The following is a 22,859-nucleotide window of genomic DNA, read 5'->3' on the forward strand; positions in this document are numbered from 1 at the left end:
CCGGCGCGGTCCCCGATTGGCTGTGACGCGCGGCCGGGCGAGGCCCCCGCCGGCGCCGCCGCCGCGCCCGGCGCTGGGCGGTCATTGGGCGGCGTGATCTCGCCGCGGTTCCGCGGCCCTGCCGCCGCCGCCGCCGCCGCTAGCTGAGCGCACCGGGCGGGCCGGGCGAGTGGCCATGGCGGGCGCCGAGGACGGGCCCGGTCAGCAGCCGGAGCTCGATGAGGACGAGGCGGCGTATTGCCGGCGCTGGGGCGCGCAGCACGCCGGGGCCCGCGAACTGGCCGCGCTCTACTCTCCAGGTAGGACCTCCGGGCCCCCCTCCGGGCCTGCAGTCACTAGCCCGGGCTACGGACAGCGATCCCGGGTTCCCTAGATGGGAACCCCAGCCTCAGGCCCCGATGCAGAACTCCAGCCTCTGCTTCTAAACTTGCAAATAGCGCCCCCAAGTCCGGGGACCCCACCCCAGCGCCCCTTCCAAGATCAAGCCACAGCCCCAGCCACGGGGCTTTCTAGATGAACGTACAGTGCCTATATCAAGGAACTGCCACATCAGCTACCCGGGCCGCATACAGAGCTCCCATCGCACCCCTCGATCCGGATCCTAGCCTCAGAGCACCCGAGGCTGCAAAGAGCGCCCCAAGACTTAGTAAGGACCCCCATCCCAGGACCCTGTCCAAGCCGGACGCAGCCCTTCAGCTGCATGCACTGCCCCCGGCCTCCTAAAAGTCACATCCCATTCCACGTTCCCTAGATCCGGAATGCACACACTAGGGCCCTAGTTGTGCCCCAGCCAGGGCCCTGGGCTGCAAACAGTGACCTCACCTCCCCCCCAAATCTGGGCACATCAGCCTCTCTGCTTTAGAACCTCAGCGCATGGGGTCCAGACTTCCTAGCATCCCCGACGCCGCCCTTCCCCCAAGCTCTGTTCTAGTTATAGCTTCAGTGGTCACAGACCACCCCGCTCCCCCCCCCCCCACCTCCCGCAGAGAGGGGCCTCAGCCCTCGCTGTATTCCAGAATCCCAGGTGGTGAGGGCATGGCAAATCTTCCAGTTTCAGCCCCTCCCCTATGCAAGCCCCAAGTCCAGCCCTTGCTCCTTTTCCATTGCATGTATTAGCCCCCTCCCTTTAGGACTTGGGGCTGGAGCCCTCCCTTTCCCCAAACCAGACCACAGTTTCCAGACCCTTGCCCCCACCCCCCCCTTCAGCCCTCAGACCAAGGTCCCTGGCTCCTTCCTACTGTGCCTGCCACTTAAATGCTCCAGTGAGCACCAGCTCCCCCACCCTTCTCGGAAGAGCCCGGGGAATCTCATTGCCTGGGCACTCTGTCCCCAGGGGTTAAGGAAGTGCCATCAACTCCAGAGTCAGGTGACTAGGAGCCGCAGGAGGCCCCTCCGCCTGAATGTCGCCATCACACCAAGCTTTGTTTGTCAAACATTCTGACATCTTTCCTTTTGCCAGGGGACAGCCACCACGCACAGCCCTTGCCTGGCGTGGGCATGGGTCGACTACCACCTTTGGCTTTCTACTCTGACCGGCCTGGGTTTGCAGACCATCTCTGCCATCACTGGCTGTGTGACCTTGGGCCGTTGGCTTTCTTGTTGAGTCCTAGGTCACAGAGGCCTCTCTAGACTTTTGGAACCTGACTTGGGCACCTGGTCCATGATGCCGCGGTTTCTTTAGCCTGTTCCTAGAGCGCCTAGCCTATGGACTTGAAACTGCCTGTACGTCCTGGGACAGACTGGACGTGGCATCCTGGCTGCTTCTTTAGCTGTGTGACCTGGACCAAGCCACTTTCTCTCTCTGAGCCTCAGTTTCCTCACCTCTAAAAAATGGATACAAAGTAAAATTTATCTGCCCCTTGGTGTTTGGGGGAAGACAAAATGAGATCACCCACCTGTTGTTTGGGGTTTTTTTTAAGTTTATTTATTTATTTTGAGAGAGAGAGAACAGGTTGGGGAGAGGGAGAGAGAGAGAAGCCCAGGCAGGCTCTGCACTGTCAGCACAGAGCCCGATGCAGGGCTCAAACTCAGGAACTGTGAGATCGTGACCCGAGCTGAAGTCAGACGCTCAACCGACTGAGCCACCCAGGCTCCCTGAGATCAAACTTTGAGCAGCACCTGGCTTGCAGTGGGCACTCCCTATTGCTAACCCAGTAGTCTGGCCTTTCCTGTGAGTTTCGGAGTCAGCTGTCTCTCCTCTCTGGCCCTCAGACTCACCACGTGAGAATCGAGGGTAAGGATTTAAAGGCCTCCTCCTTTGGTGTCCAGCTCTCCCCACCTGAGTAAACCCTACCCACTTTCGACCAAATCATACCCCGGCATCCTGAGCTTCCCCAAGGGACTGCCGTTTGGGTCTGATTTCCCCAAATGCCCTTCACCCTCTGAAGAACAGCCCCGGAGGGATCTGAGATTGCGGGCAGCCTCCGGGTGCCCCAAACCTTCAGTCAAGGCCGTATCTCCTCCTGACCTGGAGCGGGGAGGAAGCCAGGCAGTGAGGGGCAGAGGAGTGAGAGACTGATCAGACTGGTTTCTCCAAATTTCATAGGCCTCCACCTCCCTGTCCCTTTCCTGCGGGGCTTGGGGGAAGTACCTTGACCTCTCTGGACCTGACTTACAAAATGAGGGACCAGCCTCAACACATAGGGAGCATCTTTGTCCCAGTCCCTGTTCTAGGCCCCAGTGAACAAGAAAGCAGTGAACAAGACCGGGGAAAAAAAGGTGGCATTTTACTAAACCCAGTAAATAAGGAAAATAGCCCACTTGCCCAGTGGTGGCAAACATTATGGAGCAAATATAGAGCAGAAAAGGGGGAAGTGAAATATCGGGGGCAATAACATTTCAGAGAGGGGGCAGTTAAGACTTCACTGAGTGAGTAATACTTGAACAGAGACCTGAAGATATTCGAGGAAGGATGGTCCAGATCAGGGACCCAGCAAGTGCAAAGGCCCTGAGGTGGGAGCACGCCTGGAGTGTTTGTGGGACTGCATGGTAGGAGTCCCATGGGCTGGAGCAAAATGAGCAAGGGGAGTGTAGGAGAAGCTTCTGGGTTCCAGGACTGAATTCCTGAGATTCCTGGGGCCAGAAGTGGATTGGTACTGTGACAGTCGGCAGCCATGAGAAGGCAGTTGACATAGCTGACATTCTTGAGCACTGGCTGTGCTGGACATTTTCTTCACACTTACTACAACCGTCTGGGGCACACCCTCAGTACTAACCCCATTTTTCAGGGGAGGAAACCGAGGACCCCGTCACCTCCTCATCGCCCACCCCCCAAAGGTGTTCTTCTGAATGCTTGTCCTGCTTGGGATTAGGCTTGCATTTGCCCCTAGCAGAGGGCCAGGTCAGCAAGCCCGGGGACGGCTTATGTTTGATTTGCCTGAAGGGCTGTCACTTCAGGGATACGCTGTCCCACTTGAAGACATTTCCGGAGGCTTAGCAAAGAGTAGGGACTTGCCCGGAGCCCCATAGCCCGTTAGCGGCAGAACCAGAACACTGGTGGAAGAAGGGGGGTGTTCTAGGTTCCGTGTTCTTAATCTTCACTGTGGGAGTGAGCCAGCCCCGGGGTGGGTGTGCAGGAGGGGGACCAATGTTCCAGGTCGGCGGAACAGCATGCTTGCGGGGCCGCTGGCAGAGAGAGTGGGCCTAGTGTCCGCGGGGAGCTGTGAGTAGTCTAATCGAGGCGGCATTGGGTGGTGGGAGCAGCAGGGGCCAAGGAGGGAGGCAGCCTCAGCCGTACCCTGTGGGCCCCGAGGGTCTGGCTAGGGAGCTGAGGCCCGGGCCTGCGGATCCCAGGAGCCCCCTGCACTCCGGGTTTGGGTTTTACGGCAGCAGCCTGCCCTGTGCTGGGATTTGTGAAGGACCTGGTGGGCTCGCAGGCCTCATGGGCAAGCCCGCGGGTAAGGCAGGTATCCAGCTTCCCGGCAGGTGCCAGCTGAAACCTGCCTATATGTGTGCCACTTCTCAGGTGCCCCGGGCTCCAGAGGTGGATCCTGAGGGGTCACTGGAGTCAGCTGTTCAAGCCACCCTGGCTAAGTACAGGTGCCTGTGGCCCTGGGGGACACAAGGGTCTCTTAGCTTAGGGTCAGAGGAAAGATTCAGTCCCCCCACGTGGGCCTGACTGAAGCCAGAGACCTGGGGCCCTTTCCCTGGCCAGGCCTGGTCCCTGCCACCCTGGGCTGAGCTTTGTCTCTGTTTTCCTCTGTCTTGTTCTTTTTCTATTTCTTTGTCTCTCCCCTCTGGCCATGTTCTTTCTCTTTTTTTCTCTTTGTCTTCCCATAATCTCTCCGTGACTCTGTTTCTCATTTCTCTGTGTCTCTGATTCATCTTCGGTCTCGTCTCTGTCTCTCTGTCCCTCTTCCTCTGCCACTCTCTGGTCCCTCCCTGCCTTCTATCTCCTGTGCCCCCACCTCCCTGAGGCCAAGGGGCATCAGAAGTGCAGATTATTCAGGGCTTCTCTGACTGAAACTAGAAGAGTCGGGCCCGATGCCAAGCCCGTAGCTGCCGTGGCCTGCCCCCAGGAAAGCAAAGATGGCCGAGGCCTGGCGCCTGGCCTTCCCTGCTCCTCCCAAGCCCTACAGCCACCACACATAGGCCCAATCTCCTCCCCAGGCCAACAAGCATGCACTGCCATAACTCAGCCCAGATCATGGACCCTGGCCAGGCCAGAGGCTGGCTCAGGAAAACAAGGCCCAGCTCTCTGCCAGAGGTGGCCCAAGCTCTTATGTCCTGAGCAGAGCCCTTCTCTCCCTGGGCCTCAGTCTGCCCATCTGTAAAGTGACACCACTTAGACCACCTGACCCTGTAGGCCCTGCCAGGCTGACGGTCCATGCCGTGACTTTGGAAAAGTCGTTTCATCACTCAGGCCTAGTTTCTCCCTGTGAAAGACAGGGCATGTGGTCCCCAGCCCACAGTGTATGGGAAGGGCTGGCTGAGCTCATCCTGACATTGTACCTGGCACATAGTAGGTGCTCAATGAAGACTGCTTTTATGATAGATGTACTTCTTATGAATCAAAGTTGAAGCACTTGGTCTGCGAAGGATCCAGATCCCAGAAGCCAAAGATAGACGGGGTCTAGAAGGGAAAATATTCAGACTTCAGGGACGTTCTCGAAGGCATGGGAAGAGAGCTGGGCTGTCTTTAGAACATCCGAGCTAACGTGTCCCGTTGACGAGCTCAGGATCCAAGCCCAGCTCCTCGTTTTCACCCACTGAGCCTCAGTTTCCTCGTCTGGGAACTGAAATCACATAGTTCCTTCCTGGAAGGACTTCAGGCTCAATGCAGGTGACTGCAGGAAGCCACCCAATGTGAGGCCACGGGGAGGGAAGGAGACTGGGCTGAACCAGGAACCCCTGCCCCATCTGACGGGAGCAGCCGCTGCTGCTCAGGCCTGTGGTGCCCAGAGCCTTGTGTTCTCAAGGGAAGCAGGAAATTAGGAGTTTTATATGATTTATTTTTTTAACGTAGCTAGTTTTTTTTTTTTTTTCTTAACTGAGAGCTGAGTGTGCTGGAGGGAGCTGCTCCCTGCAACATCCCTGATGTGGGCCACACCCGACCACCCCAGCTGTGCTAGGCCTCAGTGCGTATCAGCCACCGTTACTGTTATTTGATCACGTTGCTGTCCCTGCAGGCTGGGGGTCAGGCAGGTGGGTCGGCATCAAAGAATCATCTTCTCCTTACCCCTTCCACATGCCCCTCCGGACTTCTGCTTCTGAGTCCCAGGCCCTGGCCGCAAACAGGAACCAGAAAGGGGAAGGGCCAGCTGGGGCAGATGACAGTGACCCCAGGTAGGGGCTGCTGGGGCAACCGGGTCATGGGGCCCACGGGGAACAGTCCCTGACGAAGAAGTGGAATGCGAAGGGTTCTGGGCCCACTTCTGCTGCTGTGTGACTACCACTGGAGTCCTGCCCTCTCTGGACTTGAGTGTCCTCATCTGTACAAGTGGGGGCCAAGAGGATGCAACCCTGGGCGTGTTCCTTCTCCCCTCCGACCCTCGGTCTTTTCACGGGGCAAGGGGAGGGCAGCTGTTCTGATTTTGGCCCAGGGCACAGTGTGCTGTGTGTGGTACATCCTGGGTAAGGCCCTTCTCTCTCTCTGAGGGAGAATGGAATGCCTAACAGGAGCAGTGGAATACCTGATATTTCCTTCTAAGGTGCTTTGGTGACGAGCACCCAGAGACAAAGTCTGGCAGTTGTCCCCTAAGATGACGTATAGGAATTTGTTTATTTCACGGGCATTTATTGAGTGCCAACTGTGTGCCAGGGCCCTGGTGAGCAAGCCAGACATGGCCCTGGGACTCCTGAATTCACACGTGGATAGGGGAAGAGGGACGTCCTTCGGGCAGTGACAGCCCCTCAGGATGGGCCCCATGTTGGAGGAGTCCGAGAGTCAGAGGAAGCATCATGGATAGCCTCCTGGAGGTGGAGGTTCTAGGTTGAGATCTGCAGGAGCATTGCCAGAGTCGCTCCAGGTGAGGAGAGCAGACACAGGAGGATGCCTCTCTATCTGCCATGGCCCCCTTCAGTTGTTGACCACTCACAGGGGCCTGCCTGGCCATAGGATCCGAGTCTGTAACCGACTAGCTTTGCGGCCTCTGCTACTTCTCGGGGCCACTCTGACCCTCAGATCTCTCATCTGCAAAACAGCATCACCTCAGCAGGTACCTGGCATATAGCAACTGCTCGGTAGATGTTAAACACTAATGATAAGAAAATTATTGTCGTTAAGGAGCTTCCGTGCCCTTGGGACCAGCTGCCTGGGAAAATAATATCCCCAGGGGACCTGCAACACATTCTGTGTCACCCACGCGATGTTTTCGTTTCCTTTTATTCATTTATTTTTTACTTTAATTTACAATTACAAGAAAAGATTTTTGGTGGAGGAGCACATTCACGAATATTAAATTCCGAGAGGAATAAGTGGAAGCCAGTCTTGACTAGACAGTTTCTTTCTTTTCTTTTCACACATAAATGGCTGCTTTTTTGCGCTTACCAGTAGGCCCTGGACATCTTCCCTGTCCACATACAGACAGCCACCCAGACTTATTTTCTGGCTGCAGAGATGCCATAGGCCAAGTTCATTTGGCTGATCCCTCCGGTGTTGGACTGTTCAGACACCTCAGACGGAGCTGCAGTGAGTGAATCAGCTTGTCTGAGCTCACATGCCTTTTAAAAACACGTGGCAGGAAGTTTAAAAAGAGTTCACACACCGCTTCTGATTCCTGGCTTCCCTTGGGTGTTAGAAGTTCAGGCGTCCTGGGCCCACACTCCCACCTGGCAGTGGTCAGGCCGTTAGCGACCACCCCCCGCGCCCACACTTGACAAAGGATCCATGGGCAGCCAGTATCCCACGGCCCCCACCCAGCCCACCTTACTGCTCCGCGTCACCTGCCTGGTGGCTGGAGGGCTTGGGAGCACCTCCGCTTTCCTGTGTTGTGCTCCCAGACCCCCTGCTCCTGGCAGGAGCCCTGCACGTGGTAACCAAGGCCCATTTCTCCTAAATTCCTGACTCATTGGAGCCTTGCTGGATGGCAGTCGGGCAGGATCTGATCCTCTGGGATTAAAGACTCCACTTCCGAATGATTACCTATAAAAGGGGATAGGTGATGCCATGATGTCAGTTTGAAAAAGCTCATTAAAGCTCCCTCTGGGGCCTCCGGGGAGAGCCCACCAGGGCCCGGAGACGAGTTCTGGTCCTGTCTGCCAAAGAATCGGCCCTTCAAGGCAGGCTTCACGGGCCTGTACCTTGGGCAGACTCTCCCCCTACTCTGGCCTTCGGTGACATTGTCTGTGAAATGGGTGGGCGTTCTTCGTGGCAGTCCCTACGTTCAGCCTGTGGTTAGCACCGTAGACTCCCTGAGCTCTGAAGAGCTCCTACAGGGTTCAGCTCTGCCTGGCGTTGGTCCTCGATCCCTCGGCCTCCCCCACCCGCCCCACACTCACCTCGGGCCTCCTCTCCCTGCAGGCAAGCGCTTCCAGGAGTGGTGCTGCGTGATCCTGTGCTTCGGCCTCATTGCCCACAACTTGGTCCACCTTCTGCTGCTGGCCCGCTGGGAGCACACGCCCCTCGTCATGCTGGGTGTCAGTGAGTACCGATTGCCCCGCCGCCGGCCTCAGTTTCCCCAGGAGTCAGGGACCCACTCTGATGGCAGCTCGCATACATGTGTAATCGTGTGTGGCTGTGTGTGCTTGGGTGTGCACGTGCACTGTTGGACACACTCGTACCTCAGGGCCTTTGCACATGCCGTTCCTCTGCCTGGAACTCTCTTCCTTCAGACACCTCCCTGGTTCACTTCCTCATCCAGGTCTCACAGGTCACCTCCTCGGGGAGGCTCTCCCTGATTATCCCTCAAAAGTAACAGCCCTGCCGTACACCGTCACCTCAGCATACTGTGTTGTCCAGTACATTTGTTTGTTTAGTATCTGTCTCCCTTCACTCAAATCTCGCTCCCTGAAAGTAGCGATTCTTGTGTGCTCGCTGTTGGGTCCCCAGCCCCCAGTGCGAGGCCTGGCACATGGTAGGTACTTGATAAATATTTATGGCATCAGGAGATGAATGAATGGGCAGGCTGTAACTTATAGCACATGCTGAGTGTTTCCCATTGGTCAGTCCTCCCCCATCCACAGCCTGGGAGGTGGATGCTACACTTGTTGTCATTTTCCAGATGAGCCAACTGAGGCTCAGAGAAGGGCCCGTCCACCATCACACCTCAAGCCAGAAGCACAATAGAGCTCTCCATTCACCGTCTCCACTCCCAGGTCCTGAGGTGACTCCCTTCCTTCCTGCCTGCGCACCGGCCTCCCCTCTGCCCTTGAACTCAGGCGCTCATCCCTTCCCCTGCTCCGGGCTCCCAGGCTGAGGGGGGCGGCTGTGCCCTTGGTCTGTCCGCCCAGCCCTCCCTGCGTGTTCAGCTCCCACAATCTCATTAAAAGCACTCTGGCCGCCTAAGCCAATAGTGCTCAGGCTGGCTAATTGGGCCATCTGGGTCTGCGTTGGGGTGGGCACGTGGCGGGGGCGGGCCAGCTGGGGGAGAGGGAGTTAACCCCTCCGGTGCTGGGGAGCCTGGGCCCCGCCTCAGGAGCCACACCCGCCCCCCCTTACCCAGGGGTGAGAGGGACCGTGCACCTGCAGCCTCTCTGCCTCAGAGCCCTACATTCAGGGGCAGGAACGTGGCCGGCGTGAGCCCTGATGCCCCCTCTGGGGGTGGCTGCATGCAGGCGCTGGGTTCAAGTCCCAGCTCTACGGCCTTGTGGCTGTGTTGCCTTGGGGCTAGGGGTGTTGCATCTCCGAGCCTTGTTTGTGGCACCTGCCTCCTCGGGCTGTTGTGAGGGCCTCACACAGGTGTGTAGCTGCTGAGGGGCCAGCGACTGAGCAGAGGTGGGAAGGAGACCCCACCCGACATAACCACTCGCGAGGGCTCAGACCACCGTGGTCTCTTTAGCAATGGATTCTTTCCCAAGTGTCCACTATGCACCAAGCTGCACGTGGAGTACTTTCAACTCTTGGTGTCGAGCCAGTGCGGAGGTTGGGACCGCCGTCCCCTGAGAGGCCGGGCACTTGCCGGCTGGCCCAGCAGAGTCCGGCATCACACATCCAGACGTGCCCAGCTCTAGAGCCACAGACTCCCCCAGCAGGGCCCGTAGGGCCTCCGGTTAGCACTGGGAGGACAGTGTGTCTGAGCCCACGTCTGTGTTGTGTGAGGCAGGAGGATGGGTGTCCCAGGCCGTCGCCACCTTCCTTCCCTGGTTGGGATCAGAGCCTCCAGGCCCTGGTTCGGGAGCGCTCCGGCCGTCCGGTCACCGAATGTGACACCAGCTCCCCCATCCCACGCCTTGGCCTCTGAGCTGATGAGAATAGACCATCTCCTGATAGTGGTGTTTGCACAGTCCCTAATTGATTTAAGTAGCCACCCTGATTTGTGTGTTAACATGCAGGAAGCGAGGCACCGTGCCAGTCTGCGGAGCCTGCCTCTGGCCCAGCACTATCTCTCCAGAAGCCTGGTGCCCCTGGCAGGCCCTGGAAACCAGGGAAGGCGGAAACATGAAAAGGTGCCCAGTTGATAAACACAGACAGATGATGCAATGCTGGGAAGCAAAACCGAGATAAGAGAATAGCCAGGGAAGAGTTGAGAGGTCAGGGAAGGCCTTTCTGGAAAAATGACATCCGCACGCAGACCTGAAGGAGGTGAGGGAGGAGGCCAGGCAGATATCTTGGGGAGGGGCGGCAGGGAACAGCAGGTGCAAAGTCCCAGAGGCTGGGATGCGCCCAGGGAACAGGCGGGAGGCCAGCGTGGCTGGGGAAAATTGATCAAAGGAAAGGTAGTTGCTGGCTGCTGAGAGAGGCAGGGTGCAGATTGCGCAGTGCCTTGGTCTGGACTTGGGGTTTAATTCTACAGGCCGTGCGGAGCCGCTGGGGAGTGTCCCGTAGGGAGCTGACATCAGCTGGGGCTGCAGGCGGGATGGATGGGGGCGGGGATGCTGGCCCACACCCGGTGAGGGCAGCGGCGGTGGTGCAAGATCCTCAAGTTCTCAGTGAGCTGTGCGAGGCGAGCGGCCAGAGCATCCTGTCACGCTGGCCGTGAGTGGTGACCCACGGGCTTTGATGGAAGGGATGGGCTTCCATTGGCAGAGGCCCGAAGAGGCGGCTTGAGACGAGATGCTCGAGCCGCCTGCCTGAGAGCCAGGGCAAGGTGCCGAGCAGCAAGTTGGAAATCCGAGTCTGGAGTCCAGGAAGGCGGCTACAGATACAAATCTGGGAGACCTCGCAGTAGAAGAGGTGTGTGAAGCCCAGAGGCCGGCGGAGAGCCCCCAGGGCTTCCATGCCGGGGGGAGGAGGAAGAGCCAGCCGGGGTGGCCAGAGGGGCTGCAGAGGCCGGGAGGGGAGAGTGTCTCCAGAAGACTTGAGGCTCAACTGAGAGCAGCCGCTGAGCAGAGCCAGCAGGACGGGGCAGCGAGGGCACCGCCGGATCTGGCCACATGGAGGTCGTTAGTGACCTTGGCAGGGACAGCGTTGTCGTGAATGAAAGAGCGAACACACGAACGGCCCTGGGAGCCTTGAGCTGTTAGCGGCACCCGGGGAAAATGGAGGAAAAGTGTGGGCGCCCACGAGTTGGCCCTTGAGGAGCTGAGTAAGAGTTTTCTGGCAGACAGAGCGGGGAGGGTGTTCCCGGCAAGGGAGCCCGGGGAGTGCAAAGACTGGTGATGAGGTCGGAGGGCCCACGGCCTCGGGTCAGGTGAGGAGTCTGTGCTGAACGATGGTAGAGGCGGGATTTCAGCAGCCCACCCTCGCGGTCCACCCTCGCGGTCTCCACACCAGGCCTTGAGGTGGGCAGCAGCTAAGAAGTCACAGCTGGGTAACCTGTGGTGAGGTGAAGGCCCCAAGGGACCCAAGGACTATCCCAAAGTCACCCGGCGAGTCAGGGTAGCCTGGGGTGAGTCATCGCCTGTCCTGTACCCTGTGGTACCATGGGGTGCTAACCAGGCCAAAGCTGCCCTCACGATGAGCCAGCTCTAGCCACTGCCCCCGGCGCCAGGACAGAGAAGCTCTGTGTGCTTGCCTCTCCTGTCTCCACTAAAGCCCCCTGAGGCAGCAGGCCTGGAGGCCCAGAGTCACTGCTCTAGAAACCCCCACTCGCAGAGGCCTGGGGGGTCACAGAGCCCAAGGAGCAAATTGTTTCTTCTCGCCAAGAAATCGTTCCTGACATCTGTCCAAAGCACACATCCCTCCCTGCTCTGCAGCCTGAAAAGGCCAGGTCATTTGACAGATGATAAGACTGAGGCCTGGAGAGGGTGGTAACACCTAAACTACTAACTATAGCTACATTTGGGAGCGCTTACCATGTCCCAGGGACTCACTTGACACGTATTAGCCCAGCTTATTAATCGATTGTACTTAAATAAAGTTGAGTGCTATTATTAATGTTCCCATTTCCCAGACCTGGACGTGAACACAGCATCATTGTGAACGGCCCTCACAGTAGTCCCTGGCCGCCGGTCAGCAGCCCTGACTGCCCTTACCCTCTGAGTCTCATTCCTCCTCTGGACTCTCCTCTGGAGAGTCGGGATGTGTTGGGGCCCATAACTATGGACGTGAAATAAGATGATGCAGTTTTTCAGAAATAGACTTTATTTACTAGAACAAAAAAGAGTATAGAGAGTTCCCGTAGGCTCCATGCACCCAGTTCCCCCTGTTGTTAACATCTTATATCTTATATTTTACATTAGTGTCATACATTTGTTACAATCACCATACCAACATGGATACATTATTACAAATTAAAGACCATGGTTTATTCAGATTTCCTTAGTTTCTACCTAATGTCCTTCTCCTGTGCCAGGGTCCTTTCGAGGATACCACTCACATTAGTTATCGGGTTCCTTTAGGCTCCCTGTGGCTATGACAGTGTCTCAGACTTTCCTTGTTTTGGGGGACCTTGACAGTTTTGAGGAGCCCTGATATTTCTTTTTTAAATCTTTTTTTTAATGTTTATTTTTGAGAGAGAGACAGAAAGACAGAGTGCGAGCAGGGGAGGGGCAGAGAGAGAGGGAGACAGAATCCGAAGCAGGTTCCGGGCTCCGAGCTGTCAGCACAGAGCCCGACGCGGGCCTCGAACTCACGAAACCGCAAGATCATGACCTGAGCCGAAGTCGGACGCTCAGCCGACGGAGCCCCCCAGGCGCCCCGAGCCCTGATGTTTCACAGGATGCCTCGCTACAGAATTTGTCTCATGCTTTTCTTAGACCACATTGTATGTTTCTGGGAGGAGGAGCTGAGAGGCAAAGCACCATTTCCATCACATAGCCAGGGCATGTACTTGACCTTGACCACCTGGCCCGCGGAGTGTCAGGTTTCCCCACTCTGAAGTTACTCTCCTCCTGCTTCCCCACCGTATCCTCCCTGGAAGAAAGTCCCTGGGCACAGCCCATATTTAAGGTATGAAGAGCTATATGTTCCAATAATGCATGTCTAACACCTTTGACATAGTGCCTGGCATAAAGGATGCACCCCATAAATGTTAACCACTGTCACAAACATTGTTTTTCTAATATTGTTTTTATTATTATCATTCTTTTCATCTGTAAGGATTAAATGCTTAGGATGATTAAGGAGATAAGATGTGTAACCGGCTTAGAACTGGCCTTGGTACAGTTTAGGGATTAAAAGAGAGAAAACATTTAAGGGGCTGGCACAGGGCCTGGTACCTAGAAGTGCTCAGTAAATGTTGAGTGAAAATAAATAAATAAATAAATAGCTGGCATTTTTATGAAGAAATGATGGCATATGTCCGCCTCCAGGTTTGGGTATGAATGTCCACAGCAGCTTGACTCCTAACAGATTAATACTGATTAACTCAGGGAATATTTACTGAACCCCTAATAAGTGCCAGGGACGGGGAAGGAGACAGGAAATAGGAAACGCTGGAAGATGGGGGTGGTTATAATGTCAAACACTCAACAGATGTTTGAACAAAGACCTGGAGGGAGTGAAGGAGGGAACTGTGCTATACCCTGGGAAAGAATGTTCCAGGCGGAGGGAACAGTAAATGCAGAGAGAGACCCAGAGGCGTGTGAGGCTGTGCAAGGGAAAGAGCGTCAGTAAGCCAGTAGGGTCGAGATGCAGCGAGCAGGGAGAGTGATGGGGCAGCACTGGGATGTTCCCTCGCCCAAGCAGTCAGCCACTCGGCCTCAGTTTCCCTGTGTGCAGGAGTGGTTGTGCATCCTGCTGTGTTAGATTGGGGCCTCAAGGCAGGTTAAGAGCCCAGCTCTGCCACTTGCCCTCTTGGGACCTCGGTCCAGTTAAACTTGTGTTCTCCAGGACTCTGTTTCCACCGCTGCAAAGGGGGAATAAGGAGGGTACCAGCTTCGGCCGGATTGTGAGAATCCACTGAGATCAAACACGTAAAGCGCTTGTCTGGCACTGAAGGTGCTCAATAAATGGCAGCCACTGTTTTTTTGTAATCATCATGCCCATCTATCTAAAGGAAACTGGGGCACAGAGGTTGAGTATCATGCCCAACGTCACACAGCTAGTGAGAGACAGCTGGCATTTCCTGATCTAACAGCTCTTAACCCTATGTTATACCGAACCTTCAAGCAAGTGGATGGTGTTGGGGTCTTTGCAGGAACCCAGTCCAGTTCTGAACACATTGAGAACAAGGAAAAGGCTGCCAGAGGCCAAATTACCACATTATTGTGATACAAGCTAGGTTGGGGAGGAAGGCATGGCTACTGCCTGCACCTGAGGGGATTCTGACGACAGACCCCAAAAGCACATTTCCATCTATTCACTGGCAGCACTGGAGCAGAGTGGGCCTCCCTCTGTGGAGTGATTGGGGGGGGGGGGGGGTCAGAGAGAAGGGCCCAGTCAGCTCCTGATAGGGAAAAGTCGAGCTGATCTGTGCCTGCCCCCTTGATTCCCTCCAGACTCCCCAAACAAATGAGTCCCCACATATCCCTGGGCAGAGCAAGTAAAGGGACAGGAGTGCTCTACCTGAGACTCCATTCACAGGGAGGAAAACATCCCAAGTAGAGAAGAGATACCACCCCCCGTAACGAGTGAGTGAGCAAGCAAGCAAGTGAATGAATGCGGGACTCCCTGATTTGGGGCAAAGGGTGGGCAGGACTGTCGCCTGCCTGGTCCCCTGCCTCACCCACCTCTTGTCCACAGTTGCAGGCGCTCTCATTGCTGACTTCTTGTCTGGCTTGGTGCACTGGGGGCTGACACTTGGGGCTCCGTGGAGCTGCCCATCGTGGGGAAGGTGAGTACCTTGACCCAGCCCGTCTCCTGCAGAAGCAGGTTGGGCTGTCTGATGCGGGGTGAGCCCCCTTCCTCTCCGAGCTTCCCGTTGCCCTGTTTGAAAGGCAGAAGCCATCATTCCAGCCTGACCCCCTGCGTCTCCTCGAGGACCAGAACAGACTAGAAATCCTGGGATTTCTGGAATTTTCTGGAAGCAAAAGCATCAAGCATGGGATAGAGAGCTTTGAACCCCTTGAATTTGGGGACCACGCCTCCTTCTCCTTTGCCAGCCCTGTTGCACCTCACCATTGGTTCTAGTTGAACTTTTACCTTGTGCCACACTGTTTGGGTTGTCCAATACAAACAGCCTTAGCCAAACAAAGGTACTGGTCCGCGTACCCGAAAATTTCAAGAGTAGAGCCAAGTGAAAGCGTGGCTGGGTCCAGTAGGACAGACAGACCACGCTCTCATGACTCCGTCTCTCTCTGTGTCTGTCCCTGCTTTCCTCTCTGTTGGCTTCCCTGTCACATAGGCTTTCCCTTCATCCTTCCAGCTCGGCCCCCTCAGTGGAAAGAGAACTCTCCTTTCCCACGGTTGCAGCCAAAGTCCCATAGCACGCTCCCATTGGCCCAGCTCAGGTCACGTGCCCATCCCTGTCACTGTGGCGGGCAAGCCGGGGTGCTCTGATTGGCCAGGCCAGGGTCACGTGCTCACCTTTAGGTTCTGCCCCATCGGAACAGTATGTACCAACAGAAGAGGAAGAGGGGGCGGCTGTTACCAGAAAGAGGGGCTTGGACACTGGGAAGAAATAGAGGGGTCTGCCTGCCACTGCGAGGGGTGTCCTCAACTGTATTAGAGTGGGGAAGAAGGGTGGAGGTGGTCTCCAACTCCCCTCACACCCCTGCTGGGGAGACTGAGGCCCAGAGTGGGGCGGTACCGTGCCGCGGTCCCCACCTAGTCATTTTGACTGCCTCCTGCTAGCGCAGCTTAGAGCAGGACCCTGAAGGTTGGGGGGGCTCTGTAGCAGTATGATGGGGGAGCGTTCTGGCATCCTGAAGGCAAGGAGGTAAGCCCGAGTGCAGTATGCGCAGCAGGTGGTGGAGAGAGGCCGGCCACCACAGGCTGACCGGTCGGACGTACCCCCTCTCCCACCCTCACCTCCACCCCAGGCTTTTATCCGACCCTTCCGCGAGCATCACATCGACCCCACAGCCATCACGCGACACGACTTCATCGAGACCAATGGGGACAACTGCCTGGTGACACTGCTGCCTCTGCTGAACATGGCCTACAAGTTCCGCACCCAGAGCCCAGGTGAGTGTGCCTGCCAGCTGCCAGGGGGCTGTGGGGACACGGTCCCCTCACTACCTTAAAAAACTTTTAGTTATCATCCTGTAAAATTGGCACATTTGACATAAAAATCTGTGCTTCCAGCTTCTCTTGAACAATCCAGTCCGGCCATCCTGGGCCCTTGTTCCCCTCTGGCTTCACTGGGAGGGAGCTGAGCTGCGGCCGCCCCCTGTACACAGTCCCCACTGTCCTACACAGTCTCCCTGCTGTCCTACACCTGGACCAGCTTGCTCACCTGCATTACCTGCCTGGCCCTCAGGGCTTCTGGCTTGGCTGCCCTGGCTGAGTAGGGCCAACACGGGCAGTGAACTCAGAAAGTTCTGAGTTCTGATCTTTGCCCAATTTTAAGGAGGGAACCTGTCCCAAAGCAAGTCATTTCACCTGTCAGAGCCTCAGTTACATCATCTGCCAGGTGGGCAGAAGGCGGGGGAGGGGAGGTTGAATACTCCCACCAGGCCGCGTCGTGTCCTAACTACTTGATACGTCGCTGGTCCTTGGAGCAGCCCCTTGGTGGGTAGAGGCGTGGGTGTCTGTGGTGTGGTGCCATGGTGGCCGCCAGATCCTCCCCACGTGTGCACCCATCCCCCAGTTGCCACGAGCAGCGGCTGCTAACGGCTCCCAGCTGTCCCCTTTTGGGAACCGCCAGGGCAGGTCCTACGTCTCCCCTTGGGATAAGCCTAAAGCCAAACGTAAAGGGACAGGAAAAGCCGACAGAAGACCAGCCCTCTCACTTCTGGGTGGGACCAACTCTGTGGAGCCATTAACCCTCCAGAGCTGCCCCCAGGATCAGGCTGAGACAAGACTCCCCCAAACCCATCATTGTTTAGCTCACCCCCTGCTTTCCCCACTCCCTCAGATGATTTTCCGAACAGAAGATACCCTCCCTTCCCCCTCCCCCCCCCCCCCCCCCCCCCGTGAACCCTTGTCTCAGGCTCTGCCTTTGGGAACCTGGACAAAGACTTATTGCCGTGTTAGTGACGATGAAGTTGAGACTCAAAGAGGCAGAATCGCTGGCCCAAGCTCATGTAGCCAAGAAATGTCAGAGCACGGACCTGAACCCAGCTCTGCCTGACTCCGGAGCCTACACCCGTAACTATTTCTTGTGCTTCCTGCACGATCTGCCCACTGAGCAGAAGAGAAGCCTGAGGCCCAGAGGGGAGTCTGAACTTGCCTGAGACCATGGGGGAGGGTGGAAGGAGGCCAGGGAGCTGCCCAGGGGCGAGGAGCCAGGGCCAGGCTGGTGGTGGCCCTGCCCCCGTGACAGCCTCGACACCCTGTCCCGTCGTCCCCCCCCCCCCCCCCCCCCCCCCCCCGCAGAAGCGCTGGCGCAGCTGTACCCCTGGGAGTGCTTCGTCTTCTGCCTGACCATCTTCGGCACGTTCACCAACCAGATCCACAAGTGGTCGCACACGTACTTCGGGCTGCCACGCTGGGTCACCCTCCTGCAGGACTGGCACGTGATCCTGCCACGCAAACACCATCGCATCCACCACGTCTCACCCCACGAGACCTACTTTTGCATCACCACAGGTGCGGCTCCAGGGTGGCGTGGAAGAGGCTGCCCTGCCCCCACCCCAGCTCTGCCTCTATCCTCAGGGTTAGGAGGGCAGAGGTCACAGGAGGAGGTCATATCATCCTTGCCCTGCAGGAACATGCTCTTAGATTCATGTGCCAAGTGTAGGTGCTGAGGACGCAGCAGCACGAGAGAGACCGCCTCCCCCACTCCCACCTCCTAGAGTCGTGATTTCAACCATCCATCCATCCAGCAGATATTTGTTGAGCACCTACTATGTGCCAAGCGCCGTCCTGGGCTGAGGCTCCAGCACTGAAACAAACAGGCAAAAATCCCTGCCTCTATGGTATTCACATTCTAGTAGGGGACATTCCATTTAACCCTGCTAACTGCTGGTAGGTGAGGAGAAGGAAATGGGAGACTTTACCCTTTAAATAAGGTGGTCAGTGCACCGAGGAGACAGTTGAGCTGAGGGAGAAAATCACGCAGATCTGGAGGAAGAACAGAGGGTGTGAAGTCCCCGAAGGAGGAACACACAGGCCTGCTTGGTTTGAGGAACAGCGAGGAGGTCAGTGTGGCTGGAGCAAAGGGCACTGGGGGCAGGGGGTAGGGGAGATGACAAATGCCCAGTCGTGAGGCGTGCTCGGGCGAAAGCGAAGCAGGGTGAAGGGCAGAGAGGGAGTAGGGAGGCCGGAGTGTAGCTGTTCATAGTAGGCGGTCAGAAATCTGGAAGAAGAAAAAAAAAGAAGAAAAAAAAAAGCGTGGGAGGGCCCTGCAGCTAAATAATGACAGAACAGTTCAGGCAAAGGGAGTAGGAAGTACAAAGACCCTGAGGCGGGAACACGCCTGGTGAGACCAAGGAACAGGAAGGAAACCCACCTGCCACCAGTAGTTACAGGACCAGTACCAAAGAAGTGAGGTGAGTTGAGCAGGTTTTCTGGGGTCAGCTGGCGTCTTTCAGGATTAAGGGTGTCTGAGGTGCTGTCAGCACCTTGATGGCAAGTCAGGCTACAGCTTACGATCAGCTCTCCACTCTTCCGTGTGAATCTTTAGGAAGCAAGCCTCCCTGGATGTGCTTTGTTCTCACGCACAGCATGGGGCTGCAGCTGCCACCTTACATAGGACTGTCACGGGGCCAGGGCGTGAAGGGCGCTATGGCAGATGTGAAGTGTTTGGCACATAATAATAAGTACTCGATAAGTCACGGCTACTAGTTTCTGCGGGGAGAGCGGTGCGTTGTCTTTCTGGAGACAGAACTGAGAACCACAGAAAATATTCTTCGTACGTCTTAAGGTCATGTTCTTTGAGAGCAGGTGGAGGGGGTGGAATTGAGGCTGCCGAGATCAGTTAACTGCTCAGCCAGGCCTAGGATCGGGCCTGATTTGGCCACTCGCTAATGGGGAGACTCCTCTCTGAGCCCGTCTTCTCATGTGGAAAATGGGACTATCTACTATTTGGGTAGGAGGCTATCATACAGATGAAATAAGATGGGAAGTTATATTTACTGAACATCTTTGTGCCAGTCACCATCCCAGACACTCGGGATCAACAGAGGGAGAACAGAGTTCTGCTCTTGGGAGCAGATGCTGTGGTTGGGAGTTGGGGAGAAAAACCAACACAAAACAGGGAAGTGGCCACAGGTTATCATAAAGGATATAAAGAAACAGAAGAGGGTGATGTGGTCAAGGAAGGCTTCCTGGAAGAAGTGGCAGTGGAGCCCAGTGATAAGAAATGCTGCCACTGTGCCTGGCATATAGTAAGCACTCGGTAAGAAAGTGAACGAATGAGGGGACAAAGGCATGTCTGAGCAGCCCTAAGCCCACTGGTGGGAGGTCCCCATCCCCTTGGTCAGCCCTTGTCCCGCTACAGACTCACACTCCCTGTTGCTCCTGCCCCAGGCAAAGCCAACTTTGCTCCGTCTCCTCAACTGCTGCTCTCCCACTCAACGCCCTGGTGCCGTTTCCCCCCTGCAGGCTGGCTCAACTACCCTCTGGAGAAGATAGGCTTCTGGAGACGCCTAGAAGACCTCATCCAGGGCCTGACCGGCGAGAAGCCTCGGGCCGATGACATGAAATGGGCCCAGAAGATCAAATAACTACTCCGAGCCTGCCACCTTGTTGCCAACCCTCCCTAGCCCCCTAAACCGAAGCCATCTGCCAAATTCCAGCCTCCTCGTGCTGGCCCCTCCAGATGGAGAGGACGCCTCCTGGGCTGGGCCCGGGCACCCCCAGCCCACCCCTCGTGACACAGAATACTTGAGCCACTGATTTTTCATTTCCTTTTTTTCATTTTCTCTCCTTGGCCCCTCCCCAGCCACCTGAGCTGCTGTCTCCAAGCCTGACTCTGCAGAAAAAGGAGCCCCGCCCTGCCAGCTATTCCGTGGGTAGAGGAGAAGCTCACCCACTCCCTGTGCGCCTACAGCACCCCCACCCCCACCCCACTGGGCAGCCCTTCAGCATGGCTGGCGTTGGGGCCACTGAGTCGTCTTATCTGTCTCTCGTTTGTCCCCAGTGGTCTAGGAGCCCCCAGGCACACCTAAGTGTCCCCGGAGCATTTGCCCTGCCATGGCCCTGTGAACTGACCCCGAAGACCTGGGTGGGTGGACAGCCCCAGGCGCCACCTTCAGCCTAGCCTGTCCACCCAAGAATGGCAAAGTGAGCAAGGGTCTGAGGGCAGCCGGCCAGAAGAGGCAGGAATCCCCTGCCCAAGTCTGGAACCCCTTCTCCCCTGCCCGTCCCCCACCTGCCCACGTGATTCCAGCCAGAGCTGATACTTCTAATCAGAGGATGTCTTCACAGAGTGCAGCCCCTGCAGCGGGTCTTGGTCATTTGGAAGGGGACACGGTGTCCCCTCTGGCTAGGGGAATGTCAGAGAAGGAAGAATTGGGCTGTTTTGTTTTGGTTTTTTTTTTTTTTTTTAAAGGTGCTTGCTTGTTTAATGTAAATAATAGAAAGCCTTAATATCTTTTCTGTAACACGGAGTAATATTTTAATGTCACGTTTTGGATGTACATAATATATTTATAACAAAGCAGCAAGAGTCTACTTCACCTCGGCTGCCTCGTATTTCCTGGTTGGCTGGTGGGGGGGTGGTTAAGGATCCTGGAGAGTAAGACCCCACCTCTACCCCATTCCCAGCTCCCTTCCCCCAACCTTGGGCTCAGAATGGGAGTTTTTTCACCGGACACAGTGAATTAATGTTGCCATGTGCTCCAAACACGTTTGGAGGGGACCCATGATTGGGTGAGGAATGGCCTTGCAGGAAGTCATGATGATCGAGTAATGAAGGCTGATCCCTATTAGTGAATTCCTTCGGCAAATGTTATTGGCCTGGTGTGTGCCAGGCTCTGACCTGGACACTGGGACACAGCACTGAACAAACAGACAAGGACTTACCCTGGTGGAGTTGACCTCCTGAGAGACAATAAACATAAATAAATGCATATGTACATTCAGATGGTGATTTGTAAAGAAAATCAAACAATACTGAATCACATTGGAAAAGCACGGTGGGGCTGCTTCGGCAGCATTGGTCAGGGAGGGTCTGAGGAAGTGGCATCTGACCTGAGACCTGTAGGAGATTGAGCCAACTAGGGGAAGCGGTGGCAGACTGGACAGAAAGTGCAAAGGCCCCGAGGCAGGAACAAGTTTGAGGTTTTTAGGACACAGTGGGACTGGACTGGAGGGAACAAGGGGAAAGTGGAAGATCTGGTTGGAAAAATCAGGACTTGTTATATGGAGCCTCACAAGCTGAGGAAGTTGGGAGACACTGGACGTTTTAGACAAATATCTTGTTCAGTTACTCATTGAACAAGTAATTGCAAGGCACCTCCCATGTGCTAGGCACTGAGATTCAGTAGTGAACATTACAATCAATATGTAGCCTGAGCTTCATAGTTTCTGCAATATTGGCAAAAAAAAAGATGTTAGGGACACAGAAATTGTAAAATACTCTTCAGAGTGGTCACAGATAAAGCTTTTTTTTAATGTTTATTTATGAGAGAGAGAGCATGTGTAGGAGAGGGGCAGAGACAGAGACAGAGACACAGAATCTGAAGCAGGCTCCAGGCTCCGAGCCGTCAGCACAGAGCCCGACGCGGGGCTCGAAACCCTGCCGTGAGATCATGACCTGAGCCGAAGTTGGACGCTTGACCAGCTGAGCCACCCAGGCGCCCCAGATAAAGCTTTGCCCTGAAAGTATGCCCACCACTAGACTTGATTTGTGACTGTCCGAGGGGATCCCAAAAGGAAGGGGAATTAAGAGTTCAATTCATTAATAACAAAATAGCTTAAGTAAAAATAGCTAAAATCATTTTTATTAACTCCTATAATAACTGAAAAGTTGAGTTAATAACTGACTTAAGGTTTGGCAGGACCCAAGGGTTCACATGATTCACCAGACCTTGGTCAATCTACTTCCGTTTTTCTCTTGAGTTGAGACTTGAGATTGGACCAGCTCTGCAATCTCAGTGGAAAAGTTTCCCCGCCCAGTGGCCGCAGCAGAAGCCCGGGCCAGGCTCCCACTGGGACAGATTGTGTCTTGTGGTGGTTCGTGGTTCTGATTGGCCAGGTTTGAAACAGGTTCACCCGGAATTGCAGGGATGGGAACAACACTTCCCAAGCCACAGGATGAGAGGAGGGAGATGGTTCCCAAAAGAAAAGGTAAGGTGTTATCAAAGGAGGTCTACAGTGGATGGGGCAGCCAGCCAAACTCTGGAGGGGTCAGATAAGCAGCCTTGGGGCTGCAAGAGTTGGTTTCCTGTTCACAAGCCCCGGTGGGGAGACTGTGCAGGCCTACCAACCTGTGTTAATTACCCTGGCCCAGCAAAAATACAGCCTAAGTCCAAAGAGGTGAACTGGCTTGCCCAAGACGGCACAGCTGCTAAGGCAGAGCCAGGCCTCACAGACAGACTTGTCTTGCTGCTCCTGAATCCCAGGGACTGGGAAAACACCTTCAGAACCAGAAGGAGTGTCCGGTCTGATTGTGTTGGGTCATTTGTGAGATATGGGTGTTGCAAACAAGTGCCTGTGAGGGCTGGGCAGGGGGAAATGCTCATATCTGCTGAACACTTAACCACATGCCGGACTGCAGAGAGCTCCATACATCGGATCTGAGAGGTGAAGACACTTAGCCCCATTTGCAGATAAGGAAACTGAGGCACTGGGGTCATGTAACAGGCCCACAGTCACATAGCTAGTAGGTGGCAGGGCTGGAATCCGAGCCCTGATCTGACCCAGAGCCCCTGTGCTTTCACACCTGCCTGTA

The 22,859-nt window shown here is 55.6% G+C and overlaps 1 protein-coding gene across 1 annotated transcript; it reads left to right on the top strand.

Annotated features, from left to right (window-relative positions):
- The first annotated feature begins 75 nt into the window (after positions 1–75).
- Positions 76–21,036, top strand: LOC122467279 (plasmanylethanolamine desaturase-like). The gene is given in 7 exon segments (XM_043553684.1): positions 76–299; positions 7,961–8,080; positions 14,663–14,710; positions 14,713–14,753; positions 15,901–16,045; positions 17,399–17,611; positions 19,568–21,036. Coding segments are annotated over 7 exon segments (813 nt in total). The 5' UTR covers positions 76–175; the 3' UTR covers positions 19,690–21,036.
- The last annotated feature ends 1,823 nt before the right edge of the window (positions 21,037–22,859 follow it).

The sequence above is a fragment of the Prionailurus bengalensis genome, chromosome A3, assembly GCF_016509475.1.
Source record: "Prionailurus bengalensis isolate Pbe53 chromosome A3, Fcat_Pben_1.1_paternal_pri, whole genome shotgun sequence".
Lineage (NCBI taxonomy): Eukaryota > Metazoa > Chordata > Mammalia > Carnivora > Felidae > Prionailurus > Prionailurus bengalensis.